This window comes from Numenius arquata, chromosome Z, assembly GCF_964106895.1.
Source record: "Numenius arquata chromosome Z, bNumArq3.hap1.1, whole genome shotgun sequence".
Classification (NCBI taxonomy): domain Eukaryota; kingdom Metazoa; phylum Chordata; class Aves; order Charadriiformes; family Scolopacidae; genus Numenius; species Numenius arquata.
In genome coordinates, this window is record NC_133616.1 from 31,655,868 (window position 1) to 31,674,032 (window position 18,165).

At 34.7% G+C, this 18,165-nt stretch overlaps 1 protein-coding gene across 1 annotated transcript in view; it reads left to right on the forward strand.

Moving 5' to 3' along the window:
• Positions 1–18,165, forward strand: part of KDM4C (lysine demethylase 4C) — a 261,718-nt gene that overhangs the window by 22,087 nt on the left and 221,466 nt on the right. Inside the window, exons 3-5 of the mRNA XM_074166872.1 lie at positions 3,110–3,285; positions 6,158–6,272; positions 15,102–15,295. Of these exons, the coding sequence (XP_074022973.1) occupies positions 3,110–3,285; positions 6,158–6,272; positions 15,102–15,295 (485 nt within the window). The remainder of the gene's footprint in view (positions 1–3,109; positions 3,286–6,157; positions 6,273–15,101; positions 15,296–18,165) is intronic.

The window sequence follows — 18,165 nt, forward strand, 5'->3', positions numbered from 1 at the left end:
CTACCATTCTGTGATTCTGTAATTAAGCCTACATGTGCAGCCAGTGTAGGAGAAAAGAGCCAGAACCATTGAGGATGTCCAGAGGAGAGCAATGGGCATAGTAACATCAGTTAAGAATGTGGAAGAAGAGAATGTGAAACAGTTTTGCCTTTATTGCATAATTTTAAATTTCTGTAATATTATTGTCATCTTTACATCCTTATTCCTAGCTAAACATTTTTTGCTAAAAAATTTTCATTAGGCTTTTGGAAGTCTGGAATGAGTTTTAGGAATAGATAATGTATTTTTGTCTCCTTGTTACTAAAAAGGGAAACAAGGAACGAATGCAATTGAGCAAATGAAAAAAGAGGCACACAGATAGAGTAGTTGTTCTTTACTTGAATAAGAAGTGTTTGGGAGACTCAAACTGCATTTATATAGAGTGAAATAGTTAAATTCATTTGCAGTCGCATTGGCAAGTAGAAAAGTAATTTTGGAACATGATACTGAAAATAGATGTTGGCAAGTACAAGAAAAACAATTTTCAGAAGAGTTAGGGCAGAAGTAGCTACATAGAAATAGTAGCCAGTGCCATTTAGGATCAAATGTAGAACAAGAGATTACCAGTATATGAAAGAGGATTTAACAGTAATTTATGCATTGATAGCACTCTGAAATAACCTCAGTTATACTAATGTGCAGCCTTCTCAGAGGAGACTGAGTGGTAGTTTATAACTAAGAAATCCCTATCTAAAACTGAATATATATCATGTTAAATACTACACAGTGTTAATGTGCTTAGGATGTTTGAGATACATATAAAGATATATAAATGAGAAAGTCTTGCCTTAGGTTTTTCTTTTTTTTTTTTTTTTTTATATTTGAGCTTTGGACAGCTTCGTTGATGAATTCGATCTAGGTTGCTTCCATGGAATAAACCTAACTTGCTTAACTCTGAAGAGGTTATTTTTACTAAAGGAAATGTGAAGAGACTTCAGTGGGACATGTCAGTGGTAAAAACTCAAGAGACCTAGTCGTTATTTCCAGCTCTGATACTGAGTACCTGTGTGTCACTTTGGACGTGGTATTTTAACATCTCCAGTCCTTTCCATGACCTTTGTTATGAAATGCAAATTGGGGCAGGGACTATTTTTTTTTTTTTCTTTTAAAATGATGTTTAGCGTATCAGTCCTCACAGAATTTACTTATCTAACCAGTAGTCTAATTACAACAGTAATAAACATGCTCCAGTTACCTAGAAGGGGATATTTTGAACCTGTATTTGTAAAAGTATTTCTGTTGCTTAAAACACACTGACCTTGAACTAAATAAGATAATGCAAATTTTGCTTTTTAGTATTCATATGTTTGAGCCAAACCTACAAGTTCATGCTTAATAATCATGAAAATGGAAATCTCTGTGCACATATTTGATTTCTATGCATATATTCTGAATGCATGACTTCTCTGCTTCCAAACCAACATTTTGTATTTTCTTTATGTGCATATAATTTAAGACTTGTGTGAAAGAAGTAAGTAGGAATCACAAGATGATTCGATTATTTTTTTTCTCTAAAAGCAAACAACACTGAAACTTGCTAAGTAGCTCCTGTACAACTGAAGTCCTATGGAAGCTGAGAAGGAAAAAATGAAATGAGGGAGTTGCATCTGTGTAAAAACTGGATAAAAATGCCTGTTTATGTTTAAAATAAAAACATTACGTGTGGAAGTATGTTACTATCTGATAACTTTTCTTCAGTTTGGTGTTTCTGTTTTGGTGTGTGCTTGCTAGAGTGAATGGTCTTGATCAGATTTCTTTGAGGGATGGGCTGTTGGAGTACATTAGCCCATTTGTGTTTGCCCATTTGTAATTGTTTTGAAGAGGCAGCAAATGATCTCAGGATCTAGCTGTATTATTGTTTAGAATTTCTTACTTTCTTGGAGTGATATATTAGCAGAATCTCTAACAGACAACATTGTGTGGAATTCTAAAATGCTTATTAGAGGAACAGCCTTGCTAGCCTAGTGTAAAGGCTATCTTTCAGATGTGAATTAATTATTAAAGTAACGTAATTTGTATGTGGTAGATGCATATTTATGAAAGCCATCCTACTTTATTCTGTGTTGCTTTAAAAGTTTCCAAGCCAATACTTGTGAAAATTTGATTTGAGCACTAAGGGAAACAATGAATATAATCAAGGATCAAAGAACATATTACTGTGCCTTTGGACAAGTAAAAGTTCAAAACTGGAACAAAACCTGCGTTTTAAAATGGTTGCAATTTCAAATCTAGAGTGTTTTCTGTTTTCAGATAAAATAATATATGCAAGGAATGTTCAAAATTACACAGCCTGTTAAAGAATACTGGTATGACTACAGGCTTCTTTGAAATTCCTAATGACTTATTGCTAACACTTTAGAATCTGCTGAGGAGTTTTTGTAGACTTTGGGCATTTCTGTGGTATTTGAAATAAAAGTGTTAACTTTACAATTGGTTAATTTGTACATAGTTTAATTAAGATGTTTAAATCATGTTAATCTAAAAACTAGTATAGCTATATTAGTGCTAACTTTTACCCTAGTAGAATTGTACCCTGCAGTTTTATGGGGAGTAAGTTAAACAGACTCTAAAATCTAAAGCTCTCCAAAATAGCTGTATTTTTTTTTTTTTCATTTTTCAGTAAGAAATTAAGTTATTCATGCTGTTTACACCAAATAACATTTAGACAGGAGACTGTCACTCTTTTGTATGAATCTTTTTTTTTTTTTTTTAAATTGAGGATAACATTTTTATATCATGGAATATGAAGTGATTGTGAATCATAAGGCTCTGATTATAAAATATTTGTCTGTTATTATACGTGTGTATGTTTGCACAGTTGCACATGATTGAATTGCTGTAGATGAGTGAGTTGGTGCATGTGAATTGAGGTGATACTATGGCTGTTTTGAATTGGTTTCTGCATTATCTAGGAGCACTTACGTGCCCAGTTAGTTATTGGGAAACAGCTGGTAAGCAAATCCTAATTTGACCATGTGGGCATATTTGACTGGTTCTGTCAATTTTTTCAGAAAGTTTTGAATTGGTATTGCGACTGTTGATGTCCTGTTTTTTATTTCTGAATTTAAAGGTTATCCCACCAAAGGAGTGGAAGCCAAGAAAGCATTATAATGATATTGAAGATTTGGTGATTCCTGCTCCAATTCAGCAGATGGTCACTGGCCAGTCGGGGCTCTTCACACAGTACAACATTCAGAAAAAGCCAATGACGGTAAAGGAGTTCAAGCAGCTGGCCAACAGTGACAAGTATGTATATGGAGAGAACTTGCTTAGGAAGACAAATATTTATTTGTTCACACATTGTGGTTTCTTTGAATTGTGCTAGGCAGCTAGTGATTTTTTCACTTACTCAGTAGAGGTTTTCCTGTCTCCTAAGTTGTGGAAGGATACCACAATATGAATCTTGTTTATGTTTCTGTTATTGAAAGCTTCTAGTACCATGGCAGTGAGAAGGCATCTGAAAAGCCTGAGACATGATGCTTTCCGTCTACCTTTTTTTCTTTCTATTTTTTATCGCTCTCTACAACTACCCAAAAGGAGGTTGTAGCGAGGTGGGGGTCAGTCTCTTCTCTTAAGTAACAGGTAATAGGATGAGAGGAAGTGGCCTCAAGTTTCTCCAGGGAGGTTTAGATTGGATATTAGGAAAAATTTCTTCACTGAAAGGGTTGCCACACATTGGAACAGGCTGCCCAGGGAAGTGGTGGAATCACCATCCCTGGAGGTATTTATAAGATGTGTAGATGTGGTACTGAGAGACAAGTTTAGTGGTAACTTGACATTGTTAGGTTAATGCTTGAATTTGATGATCTTAAAGGTCTCTTCCAAACAAAATGATTCTATGATTCTATTCTATGGTTGTAACAAAAGCTTATATTGAAAATAATGAAGATGAGACAGACTTATACCTGAGTTTTATTTTGAGTACACTTATTAATGTTTAATATTTAATTCTTTTTTTTTTTTGGCCTAGATACTGGCATGTCCTATCATCATGTAATGCTGAAAAAAACCAACATATTTTTTAACTTACCCAGAAGTTTTTGCATTAATCTCAGAGAACTCAACCGCTCCTAGCGAATGTCTGTGTTCTGGTTATGTCAAGATGGATATTAAGGGGGGGGGAAAAAGTCTATGAATGGCTAGGTGCTATTATAAAAAGTTTCAAATTAGTAGGAATTCCAAGAAGAGGGAAGTGATAGAACGAATTCTTACCTATTCCTTTTTGGCCACATAAAAAGAATAAATTATATTTCAGTATTTCCTCAAAACTGACTGGAAATAGTTTCTGGAAGGTGAGTCAAAGGATCCTAGAGAGAAAAGATATTTGAATATAATGAAGGAAGGTAATGCTGTCCTAGTTTGAACGAAAGTTTTTCTTTTAAGTTAAATTAAGAAATTAAGAGGTAAGAAGAAAAGCTGTTATCAAGATCAGGAAAAAGTAGGCCATGAAAAGTTGCTTAAGAGGCTCCTCAGCAAACGTTCCATAATATCCACACCTTTGTAAAAGTGCAAAACTGATCTCCTTTTTTCAATTAAAAAGGATCAGTATGTTTCTGCCCATACTTTACTTGTGAAAAATTGATGTTACCACACAGTTTTTTTTTCCTCTGGTAACTGGGAATGGGAACTGATTTTGTAGTTCTTAAAATTATTTGTTCAGTAACTGTTAGAGGGGGGAATAAAATATAAAACATGTATGGTATCTGATGCTGTTTTCTATGATACCTGTTCATCTGTGTCTAAAGTTCATATTTGATTAACCCATGATAAAATGAGAAACACTCATTTTTTAAAATAGTTTGATAATGCAGAAATACTGTGAAGACTTTAGTATATATAATGATGTTAGTTAAGTTTATTATATTCTTTATCATGGAAGATATTTTGGAAGTGTTTTTGATTTCAGTTTTCATGTATTTTACTGAAATCAGTTTACAACTTCATAGGTAAAGGGAAGAACAGTTGGGAGGGCTTCTTACCTTGTACAAGCTGTGGGTCTTTCTAAATATTCATCAGTGCTCTTGAGAAAACATGTCATATAAACTCCAATAACACTCTTAATGCAGTCCATATTTCTTAAACTATTAAGTAGATGAGAGCTCCAATTCTCCTGTAAGCATAATTTTTTTCCTTAACGAAGAAGACTTCTCTGTTAAAGTCTTTTCTTTAGTATTGTGATGTTACCCATTTCCTTTGGGAAAGAGAGAAGGGCCATGAACATCAAGTTTAAATCATACTTGCCTTTAAAAGCATTGTGTGTGCTCAGTCTAATGCATCACATCTTTTATTTGTCTAAGCATTCGCCATTCACCAGTGAACCAAGGTGCTTCTCCACCTTGACCTCTGTGAAATACGGGCATACCTGTATTCTCCCACCACAAGTATATGAAGATACTTGTATTATGGTAACTGAGTTTATGTATCCACATTACTTAGTGCCAAGCAGAAGTAAAATCTGATTTCTGATTATGACAAGTAATTGAAACAACTCCATTGCTGAGAAGTCTTTGGTTAAGGTGTGTTTTGCTAACTTGCTTGTCTCTATGCTGATGTAAATAAACCTGGTCTACTTAATTCTTTGTATCAACTGTTTGAAACATTTTATGCCTTTTCTCAAAAGGTTTTTCTGGGGAAGGGAGAGGAAAGTACTGTTTTTGCCTGGCAGGTCTGCTACTTGGCAGAATTAGTACATTTAAGTTGGTCCTACATAAGCCTGTCTCAGAACTACCTCTGTTTTGCAGAGCTTGTAGTGAGGCAGGGAAATAACAAATACTTATCAATTAAGTGGCTTTTCCATGTGTGTCTGTTTCATGGAGGAGAAACAAAGGGGAGTGCCTCAGCCTGAGGACAGTGAGTAGAAGTTCTGTTTAGCTGCTACAGACTGAAGAAAACGTTGTATGGGTAGGTGTATGACTTCAGTTACTGTAGCTGTCAGGTAGAAGGTTACATGCTATGGCAAATCATGAAACTAAGAATTCAAGACAACTAATAATTCCTCTATTTCAGTGAATTTGAAATGATCTCTTAAAATTCAGTTTGCAGGATCAGAAGCATAGTCCATTGTGAAGGTGGTTGTTGAAAGACTATGCTGAACCTTTGCCTACCTCTTCCTCTGCAGATACTGCACCCCAAGATACGTAGATTATGAAGATCTGGAGCGTAAATACTGGAAGAACTTGACTTTTGTGGCACCAATTTATGGAGCAGATATCAATGGGAGCATTTATGATGAAGTATGCATAGCTTTTTATGAAGTTTATCTCTTCCAGCCCTCTTTTAAAGGGTACTATACTTAGAGGATACATTCTTGCTTTGTGACTGAGAATCTGTCCTTTTGAAATCTTTGTGTTACTTGCTTAAAAGACTCCAAGCAAGGTTGAAATTGACTCTACATCTACAAGAGTCAGACAATCTGTCCTTAGACAGTAGGATACTGCTACTCTTCCTGATCATAAGACTCTTCCCTTTCTTCACTTTGAACTTTCCAGGACTTTGAGATTCCTTCCTGTTTATTTATTTGTTTAACATTTCAGTATGCGTGTTATCTGTGTACCACTGTGGGCATTTAGTGGTATTTTAAATAAGTTTTACTTTAAAATTAAAAGATGAAATACTTACTTTCTCTCTCTTTCACTGAGCAAAATTGGTAGCTTGGAATTTATGCATGATTGGAATGCCTGCAGTTTCCTGGAAATGTGCTTACAATTACTGTGTACCTCTTCATTAAAATAGACAAAATGGAAACTTCCTAAGGAAATGAGTTTTGCTGGTCACTTGCCAAGATCTTCAGAGATAAAACGGGGCTTAACACAGATCTCATTATCCACACGATTACAGAATATCCATTGATATCAATTAGGCTATGTGAGTAGCTATAGGAACTAGATTTTGGAAGGATTATTTACATAATGAGACTAACAGAAGAAATGTTAGCATTTCAAAAAATATTTGAGGATTTAAAAAATATAGGGTAAACTTTTCTGCAAAAGAATCTACCATGTGTGGAGTTCTTGAGTTATTTCACATATGGTGTAGCTGCCTTCTCCAATCATTCAAAAAAAAAAAGGAAAAAAAAATAGAATTTCCGTGTGGCAGATGGTCTGAGGCTCTTCTAATACTTCATATTTCTTTACAGAAGACAAATTACTTGAAGACTCTGTCCAAAGATAAATGCGGTCAGCCAAGATGTCTTAAGGCAGTTCAGTTTTTGCACTAGGTTATGTGATCTTTGAAAGATAGCTATAAATATCTGATGGTCTATTGTTTAGAGAAAGCAGCAAGTCTAAATTCTATTGGGTATCCAAGTAGCTGTATAAAAATTATTTAGAAAATAATTGGAGATTCTGATTTGGGGTGCTTTGGTGAAAAGACGTTCTAGATGGCTGTTGCTTTGTGGAGACCAGAATTGGAGGACAGGAAAGCAGTGTTTCTTTCAAGAATTAGAGACTTGCCTTTTTCTCCTCTGATTTTTTTTTGTCTTTAATATTGGCAGATAATGCCTCAGGCGTAGCTTTTTACAAATGCAGGCTTCGTCTTGATTGTGTTTTCTTTAGTCTTTATTATCTTAAGGTTACTGTTGCATGAGCGACATTTCCAAAGAAGTAAGAAAGAAGTAATATCCCATTTTGCAGTGCTGACTGGTCAAAGAGAAGGTCAAAGATTTCAAGTTTTATTCCTTGATTTCATTCCTGCTCATGAAATTGCACTCTCATTAGGTTGGGAGGCTGAGGAAGGGAGGTCAAAAAAGCAGAGGATGAAGTGAGAAGAGCATTCAGCAATCTTAAGTGAGATATGCATAATAAAAGGAAACAAAGCACTGAAAATTGCAGGAAGAGGGGAATAAGGTAGTGGGAGAGATAACAATAATAGAATAAAAAAACTTAATGGCTATGATTAAGAGGTGGTGTTAAAAAAATAAACAAATAACAAAGGAGAAATATTAGTGAAAGCAATAGACACCGGGGAAGGAGTAAACAGAATGAGCAGTTATCGTGACAGTCATGTCACATATCATGTGGACAGCCCAGTGGGGTTTAAAGGAAAAGAGGGAAAAACTCCTCATACCAAACTGTTGCTGAGAAAGTTATGGATGCAACGGATCAAAATGTTTTCTCTGAGACTATTTTTGCCGAAGTTAATTTTTGGCCAGCAGGTGGAGTACTTGCACAACTAATGTTTTTCATGTCTTATGCTTGAAAGCAGTGCTAAGAAAGAATTGATTTTTTTTTTTTTTTTGACTCTGGCGTTAGAGGTTGTTCTTACATCTTCATTCACTTTTATTCGGGGAAAGATGAATACAACTATAGCTGACATGTTGGGCAACATACAGCAGAAAGGGGATGGTGGGATTAATTTGTCATAACAGCCTATTTGAAAAAAAAACCAAATGCTTGCTTTTTACAAAATGCATTTTATAGAAATCAGGTGTTGAATTTGATACAGAAAGGTGAATATCTGGCAGAATTCCTGGTAGAAAACAACCAAGAACTTAATGAAAGTGTGATGTATACGTGTAATCGGGCCACCAAAATTAGGGACAAATGCTGCTCTTCTGCAAGTATTTTTTCTTTACTTTAAAAGTTTGCTAATTACATTTTCTTTTCCACATGGAGATGTTCAATTTTACATTGAGACATCTGTATCTGAAGCATAATGAAGCCTTAATTTTTACTATTTAGATTATTTAAGAAACGATATTGTTATTTGTGGAATCCAGCACCTTGCTGGCCTTCCATTGTGCCAGAGAGATCATAGATCTTGTAGTATTGTTTGCTTTTTTTAGATCACAGGATGACAGGTTCTGAGGTGCTTGGAAGATGGGGCAAAGTTATAAAGCCTGTGTTATATGGAACAGAAAAAAAAAAAAGCACCCAAAACCCCCCACCAGGAACAAAGCTATAAATACATGCTTTGAAATTTGACAACTACCATTGGTGATTCAAAGTTTACGCTTGTGGTATTTGGGGTATTCCAGAATTTTTGTTGTGTATTTGTAGTGTATTTATGGTTATTTGATACGTTTGAACACAGATCAAATGTTTATGAATAAGGAAATAACCTAGGAGAACAAGTGTTCTGTACACTGTATAGAGCTTTATAGAAAATAAATTTAAGATAGTTGAATGTTTTCTTGAAATATTTTTCTGTGCTGCATGCATTTTAATTGCTGTTACATTTAATTACAGTGCTTTGTAGGAGAAGGACAACGTAGGTGACTCAAGAAAAAACATTGCACTAAGGAATAGATTGTAAGGATCATTATTTATGTTAAGATTATAAACATTATTAGATACATGTCCAGGTTTCTGTCTTTTTGTTGCTTAAGGTCATCTGGACTTGAGTGAAAATTAATATTCCTGAAAGAGTTTCTAAGGTCTCACTAGCTGCAGTTGTTAAACTGATTCATGAATGAATTATGAACACCTAAGAGTTATGACTGTTTAGGAAGTTTAATTGAGATGTTATTTATTTTTTTTATTATGTTATTTCAAGAGAACTGTCTTCCTTATGAGTTAGCATGATTGTAATGCCAGCTTAGACTATGAGTGGCTAGCCTGTGAAAGAGTTGTAAAAAGTTACTGTTCATGTCAGGAAGGGGAAGAGAGTTATTTTGTTTCTGATATAATAACTTTATTGACATTTCATTAGCGTATCTGGAAATTGTACCTGTGAGTAAATTGAAGAGTGCAAATAATCTGCTGCCTCTGTACAGTCTCTGTTCTGGTGAACTACCGTTAGGCCTTCCATTTCCGTGCCGCTCCCAACTGTTGTTTAAATCAAACCACTAATCACTGAGGCCACCATTTAAGCTATTTCCTTGTTGTATGAGATACATGGAGCTCGCTAACTTTTTCTGTTTGTTTTTTTTTTTTTTTTCATTAATTTGAAATTGTATTGGTATGGACAGATGGGGAAGACATAGGAAACCCCTACATGGACTGATGTAGCACCCAGGGGGAGAAAGTATTTCTAGTTTCAAAAGAAGTTCCAAATAAAAGTGACTGATTTGACATTTATAATGGGTCATAAAACACATCTGACTTCAGTGCTGTCAATGGAATCAGCTATTCAGTAGGGAAAAGCCAAGGTTTGGAAGAAGCATGTATAAATATCGTCTTCTCTCTCTTTCACCACTCTTCTTCAGCTCCTGTCTTGAAGATACCACTTTGCTTCCCTTTTCCTTCTCTTAGTTTTATTCCTGCTGATAAGACAGTTCTTAATGCATCTCTTCTCCCATGTCTAAGCTGTGGGGAACATATTTAATTAGTAATACAAGAGTGATTGATTCAGTGAAGTTTGTAGACTATCGGGTTTTTTTTTTGCTAACTTGTGGGTACATCTTTAATGTAGTATTAGCTCTAGTGACAGATGTACTAAAGTTTCCTGCTGTATCCCTTGACAGAGCAGCTAACTTAATTTTAAAGCAGCACCTTGACATTATATATAGAGTTTGGATTGGACCATGAAATGAGCTGGGCATGGCATCTGAGTTGTAACTTAACCTAAGGGTGCAGGAGAACATCAGGGCTTAAGTAATTTAAGAGTGTCTGGAATGTACCAGTGACAACTTCCTGGCCAAAGTGGTCTGCGGGACCCTGTACTCACAAACAAGGAAGGACTTGTGGATGTGAAGGTTGAAGGCAGCCTTGGCTGTAATGATCATGAGATGGTGAGGTTCAGGACCTTGAGAGGAGGTGTCAAGACAGAAAGCAGGACTGTAACCCAGGCTTTCAGAATAGCAGACTTTGGCCTCTTCAGTGATCTGCTTGGAAGAGTCCCATGGGATAATGCACTGGAGGGAGGAAAGACCCAGGAAAGCTGGTTGGTATTCAACTCCTCTAAGCTCAAGAGTGTTCCATCCCAATGAGCAGGAAATCAAGCAGAAATGCCAGGGGCCTGTGTGGATGGGCAAGGAGCTTCTGACAAAAGTCAACCATAAACAGGTGTCCTTTCTCTGTGATTTCATAGTTGAGATCAGTGTGAGCACTCTTTCACTTACGTGTTTGGTTCTAGTGTTTGTCTCCAAAGAGAATCTTCTTGCTTCAAAAGGGTGCTGCAAAACAATGGTCATATCTGAAAAGATACCGAGAAGGAAAAACAGGTCAAATGAGGGAGACTGTTTGTATCTCCTAATCTGTGTGTTTATGGTGCAGAGATTCTGTTCATAGCATTTTTTCTGTCTATATTTTATACACTTCGAAGAAGCAATAAAACCTGGCAGGTTTTTTATTGTATTCATTGGTGTGAGTGAGTGGGTGTGTGGAGAGAGGAGTGGGTGACCAAGCACAAATTTTTCTGTATGTTTTTCCTATTCCTTTTCACTCTGTCACTTAATTAGTTTTTTTTTAGTCTTCTTTATTATTTGAGCTGTTACAGTCAGTCATAGGGGCTTTTTAATCCTAGCTGTGGAACAGATGTCTTGTTTGCCAGGTTAATATTGAAATGAATCCATGAGATAATCACAGGAAAAATTAAACACTGAAAGAGGATTGTGTGTATTAAAGTATACATACAGAAATTGTGTTCGTAAAAATAGAATACATCACACTGTTGACTGATTTTTTTAAAGTAAAGCGTAAAGGATAGTATCATGTCAGTATTGTAAGTACTTTAAAAAAGAGAAAATGAATAACAAATAATTGCATATGGAGCCTATTTTATTCTTTGCCAAGAGGTCACTGCTTACAACCTTGAGCTTCACTTTTTACCAGTATACTGAAAGCTCCCTTTTAATTTGTGTCTTTGAGAAAAGAATGGGTCAGCTCCTTCTAAATGTGCAAGTGTTCAGATATTTGAGAGCTGCTTCTCAAGTGCCCCATTTTATCTCAACCTTTCATTAAAAGCTGTTTCAGAGGCTGTTAAAAGAGTCATAAAAACTCTCAATAGTAATTTACGCTAAGTTTGAATCATCTACAAAATTAGCGAAGATTGGAATAGTGGTCTTTTATGTAAAGTATGATGTACCTTACAATATTTCTGTGAAGACATACAAGGTAAGTCTAATGTGCGTAGCAATGACCATAGATAGCAAGATGTTTCAAGCCTGCATTTGTTTGCTATAGTAAAAAAAGAAAAAATATGTTATTTTTCAGCTTTTTTCCTGATGTTGGATTGTATGGTACACTTGTCAGAGATGACAGGTATTGTTTAAAGAATTTGCTGTCAAAAATGTGGATAAATTGGAAGAACTTTCTTTACAGGTTCCCTTGAAATTATTGTAGTGTTCTGATATTATTGTGATATTATGAGCAGAACAAATATTAGATATTACCTAACATTGAATAGGTTATAATGACTAAATGGGTTTTTGTACTTGTAAGAAACTAACAGCTATACCTCATGGTCAAGTAATATGTGTACTGCTGTTCTAATCGTGGTTATTAAATATAGCATAACCTGCTAACATCTACTTAGATTTTGAGAAGTAGTATTATGTATTGACCTGTTAATTGCTCTTTTACAGCTCCTGTGATATTTTTAGTGTGCATTGCAATCGCAAAGTTTAAAACAGCTACATAACTATTAGAAAAGTTAGAATTGATATTTTACATAAAAAATTCATGTAGGCATTTTACTTAAGATTTTGTAATATTAAAAATATATACTTGTGAGGGAAAGTAACACTTTTAATAATAATATGTAATAATTTTAACAGTCTAGGCATAAATATAAAACTGATTTTTTTTTTGTTTGTTTGTTTTTTTTAAAGTTCAAGGAATATAGGAAGAATTGAAATGAATCAGTGTGATTTCGGTGTTTCAGACAGTTTCAGTGAACAGTTCCTTTGGAACTAAGATGCTTCTCCAAAATAGTCTTTAGGAAATTGAAATAGCTCGTGCATCTTGAGTGTAGAGGTTGTGGATTCTGTATTTTGTATGTTTGGTATTTTGAAGGAAGCTTTTTCTCCTGGGATTGTTCTCCATGGGAGGATTTGCTTTGGTTTTAGGGTCAAACCACTAGCAGTTTTCTCGGTGACTAGTTGTGACTTGATTTAACAGAGGGTGAAAAGATGAGATATGGTGTTAAAAAAAAAAAGATAATTTATTCTTTTAACTATCACAATTCTTGGTAAGAGAAAAGTAGTATTTCAGGATATTATGGTTGCTAAAAGCAAATGGTTGCAGAAAGGTGAATGGATGAATGAATTGGTAAAAACCCACAAGGTACTGTTAAGTAGAAGGCTAACAACTGTGTCTTGAGCAACCTTCAATTTGAAAATTGCCTCAAGCTGGAAGGGTATTCTGAGGAAGTACCGCTTTACTTAAACTTTCTTGTCTGCTTTTGGCCACTGTCTGAAAGCATATATGGCCTAGATTAACAGCTGATTTTCATCTGGTGTATTTACCGTTGTCTTCTAATCCTGTATGTATCTCTGTGCCTACATGGTTGAGTAATTGCTCTTATTTTGCTGTATTAAGTTTTTCTGAATTGACTGTGCACATATTTTGACTGTGCACAAATTTTGACTGTGCAAATTTTATGTGATGTATCTGTAAATTAATTTGACGAATAATTAAAGTTGTTTCTCCAAACAAATTTTCTGTTTTACAGATCTACTACTTTGCTGATGATTATGATTTCTAGATTTTAAAGGTGCAAATTTTGCCAGCATCTACTATTTGTGTTCATATTGGTGTTTAGGTTTTTTCCTTGATAATGGTCATCATATTAATTTTTATTTTTTTTTTTAATTTCAATTGCCTTTATGTCACATAAATGTATCAAAGCCAAAGCTTCCATTTTTAAAAAAGGAACATAAATTGCTGTCTGGAATGAACTCATTCTGTAAAAGTCCTTTACTCCTCTGCATAAGTCCCAGGTAACTTACAGGTAGTTTTTCTGACTAAATAGTCATACCAGGCAGTCAATAGTGCTTGCTCAATGAGAAGTGTGAACTTCATACAGAATTTACCATCCTGTGTATCAATTTTAGTTGCTGCATATGTAACATTCTTGACATAAAATCTCAAAAAACAAGTAAGTAAAAACTGAGAGTATTAAATGTTCATTGCTACTTGCTTTAACCTGTATTCTTGCTTCACCACCTACCCACCTATTGAGAGACACCATGTTTCTTAGTCTTAATCAGCTGCATCAGGACTGCAGTATTCCATCAGTTTGTTCCCTAAATTTAAGTATGATTACCAAAACTGTGCGGAGTTCCATGATGAGTGATGCAGAGCAGGTCATGCTTAAGAGCATGTTTAGAGGCTCTCTTCCCAATAAAGAAACTTGCCTGAATTGAGTTTGTAATACTTTTGATTATATTTCTTGTTTTTCTGACTGCTTGAGCACCAGCTAATGTCTTCCCTGGAGGTGATAATAATTGCTGTTATAATGAAGTCTGATCTCTTTCTTTTCAGCTTTGTAGCTTTGATCTTGCTTATACTGACTTATATGCTGTATTACCTGAAATTAGAATTGCACTTTGTGGATGAATCTGAAATACAACAAAAACTAAATGCATGGCTTTCTGAATGGCTTTTAATATACAAATGTTATAGGCAGTAATATAAGGAAACAGCTGAAATCTCATGAAATCAATAGATTTCTTCTGTGATACATTTTTTTATGCAGTATGTCATTATGGTTAGAAATACATCTGAAGTGATGTAATGGTTTTAGTTTTTATACTTTTCAGAGAAATGGTAACTTTATGTATGTAAATTAAATTTTTAAATCATTTTTCATACTATTTAGTATTACTTTGTAAGTAATTAAATGCATAGACAGGCCCAGGGAAACTTAGCGTCTTCCAGCTATCAATACATCAAAGATTTTATCTGCAGCTATTATTTCTATTGTGTGTGGTGTTTCAATCCATGTTAGATTTGTTGTATTAATTGTTAAGCAGATATGAACTTCCTTATGTTCTCTGCTCTGACTATCTCAGAAGCTGATCGAACTCTTTCTAAAGTGGAATTTTTCTTTCCCACTGTATTCTAAAGTGCTTACAATCTTTTGAAGGACTAGATCAGAAGTGTATCTTTTGACTGAGACTATTATATTAAATTGCATAAACTTATAAATTTATTAATATATTTATTATGTGTCTTTTTCAGGGTATTGAGGAATGGAATATTGCCCATCTTAATACAATATTGGATGTTGTAGGAGAAGACTGTGGAATTTCTATTGAGGGTGTAAATACGCCATATCTATATTTCGGCATGTGGAAAACAACATTTGCATGGCACACTGAAGACATGGATCTCTACAGTATTAATTATCTCCACTTTGGGGAGCCAAAGTCATGGCAAGTATAAATTTTTATGAAAGACTATTTCATTTATCTGTTTGTTTCAGCTGGCTAAACCAAATAGATGGGTTACAATTGCTTCACAATAATAAGCCTTACTGAAAAGCTAAGATAGTAGTGGTTTGGTTTTTTTTAAGCTGAGAATGCTATGAAATATGCAAAATTTCTGATGTAAATAACATCGCAGTAGTGCATTCTTTCATTTTAAAGGAAAAGACTAATAAGTACATAACGCTTGTTTGAGTTCAACAGAAAAAGATTGTAATGATTCCATATGAGAAGTTTAATGAGTTCGGAACCCCAGGATTATTTGAAGGAACTTCTGTAAGACCTCTTTGAAATAATTTTCTTTGGTTGTCCTTTGGGACTGCCTAACGTGTTTTTTTATTAAACATGTATTTAATTGCTTTTTTTGAATCGGAGTCATGTTCTCTGCTGTTGACTCAGTAGGTCTAGTAGGAGAAAAGATTCAGTGTTAAGGTACTTCCTAAATAAGAAGCTTCTGCTATGCTTTCTCCATAATCTTAGATTTTTGGCTGAACAATCTTAATAGAGAGACAAGTAAGTTTAATGTTATACATATAGATTGTGGTATATGTGTATCTTAAAGTAGATGAGAAAAATGTTTTCCTTTTTATCGTAAAACCTTTTTTTTTTTTTTTTCAACATATGCGTGAAGAGAATATAAATCATTAGAAAGATACATAAAAGATACGTTGTGCTTAGTTTTGTTCTGGCAGTTTCTAGTTATCCAAACCTAAATTGAAAATTTTGTAGCTGGTAGTTCCATGAAACATTATTGGTTATTTTTATATCCATGCAAAAGACAAAGATCAATGCAATGTCATGTATTTAAGCTGAGAAGATGGTAAATTGGCCAGCTGCTGGTTCCTAGGTTATTGCTTTATGTTTACTTGCTTTTCTTGTGTGGTGGATCTCTTGAGTTTAGACAAAGAAAGTAAACACTACCTATTGCAGTAATGCAAATCTATGTTTTGAATTGGTTAGTGGGTGTAAATGGGTGTAAAGATAGGTAATTCCAAAATGTTGTAAGATGATATGACAAATGTAACTAAAACAATGATTGTATAAAATTATTTTAGCTGCTTAGGAATTTTAAAAGTGCTATTTAAAGAAAACCTCACTGCGTATTGTAAAATTCCAAGTAGAAGAGACATTTACTTAAACCCGGAAGTCCGTAGACACAATTAATAGAAGCTAAGAAAACTTTTTTTCTTTAAATATTTTGAAGAAGGTATGAGTTGATAATATGATAAACACTCTTTTAGTTTACAGATACTTGTTTACATTTCGGAATGAACAAAGTCATTAAACACTGACCTCTTCATCTTTTGAAGAGGTAGTGGCAGATACAACTTCATTTTCTGTACCACATTGGCCCGTATTGTTAAGAAATGCAGTGCTAAAAAAAGTTGAAAGACAGTTAAAGATTTGTTGTTACACAGATGCTTTTACTGGAGGAATGCTGCAATAATTTATGCTGATGCTGTTCCTGTATCAGTGAAATGTATCTTGTGTTAATGTGATATTAATATATTTTACTCAAAAAGTGGAGGATGACTTGAGTCTCAGGATACAGATAGTAAAGGTGTTGTCTGCTCTTAAAAAATTTAAACTGAGTTGGCAAGTGCTTCCTTAGTGAAACCAAATACCCTGGCATGTACAGTAGCAATACATGTTTGGTTTTTTAATTTTACTCGGTATGCATGTAGTTCTTCAAGACAGCCATATTGATATTATAGAGAACTGAAAAATACTTTATTAAGAAGCAGGATAGGCAATGTGTTTTCTCTGAATTGTGAGAAGACAAGCACTTCCACCTGAAAGCCCCGATGAGAACTTGTAGGCAGCAGTTAAATCTGAATGCTCTGGTAGTCTTTATGGAATTTGAACCTTTCTTCGGTATTTAGGCATAGAGTGACTTATGTTTCATTCATGACAATGCTTAGCCAAAATTAAGCAGAGTAGGAGAATGAGGCTGGACCTGGCAGTTTATTTAGCTTGTAAGAGGAGTAAGGTGAAATGAATCTATGGTGAAATGGAAAATAAAGCAGGCGATTTAAGTTCAGGAATTCTCTTTTCAGGAGTTCAGTGGATACAGGATGGCAAGAAGTCTGATATGCAGATTGTCTAAAATTTTTGCCATCAGCAACTTTACTGTTACCTCTTGATTGCCTTAGTTAGAATCTGTTTTTGTGGATTTACCAGTGTAGAATATGTACCAATACCTGCTCATCTTCCTTTTTGAGGTGGAAAAATGAGGAAAGATAGATAGATAGTTACACAGTGGGGGTTGTGGAATTCTTTAAAACATGATTTCATGTAAAGGTTTTTCGATTTGGAATCCCAGTAACAGAGGAAATAGTAATGGGCTTATGAATATTGTGGGATAAAAATGAGTGTTCTGATGCTAGTATTAGACAAAATTCCAGACAAAAGAAGTACAGGAAGGAAAACATACTCAGACTTATACTAACATTGTACGATTCGAAAACAGATATGGTAATAAAGTAAACAGGTTAAACAGCTAGGTCCTGACAAGGTTGTCTGGGGTAGCAGACTTTCAGCATTGTCAGCAGCTGACAAGGGCTGGTCAAAATCTGGCCAGGTGATGCAGAGTTCGGCATGAGTGGAAGAGTTAAGTTTATGAGATTTCAATTCGTTTATATTTTTAAAATTTATGACGTTTATGTAATAAATTTCAGCCACATAAATAGATAATAGAGCAAATGAGTGTTGCTTATAGAAAGTGGCATGGAATTCTGGGTCCAGTGTCTGGAATTAGATAGACAGCATTATTTTGGTACAATGCAGAGGTTGCAAATTGTCTGTTGTCAACTGTGAAA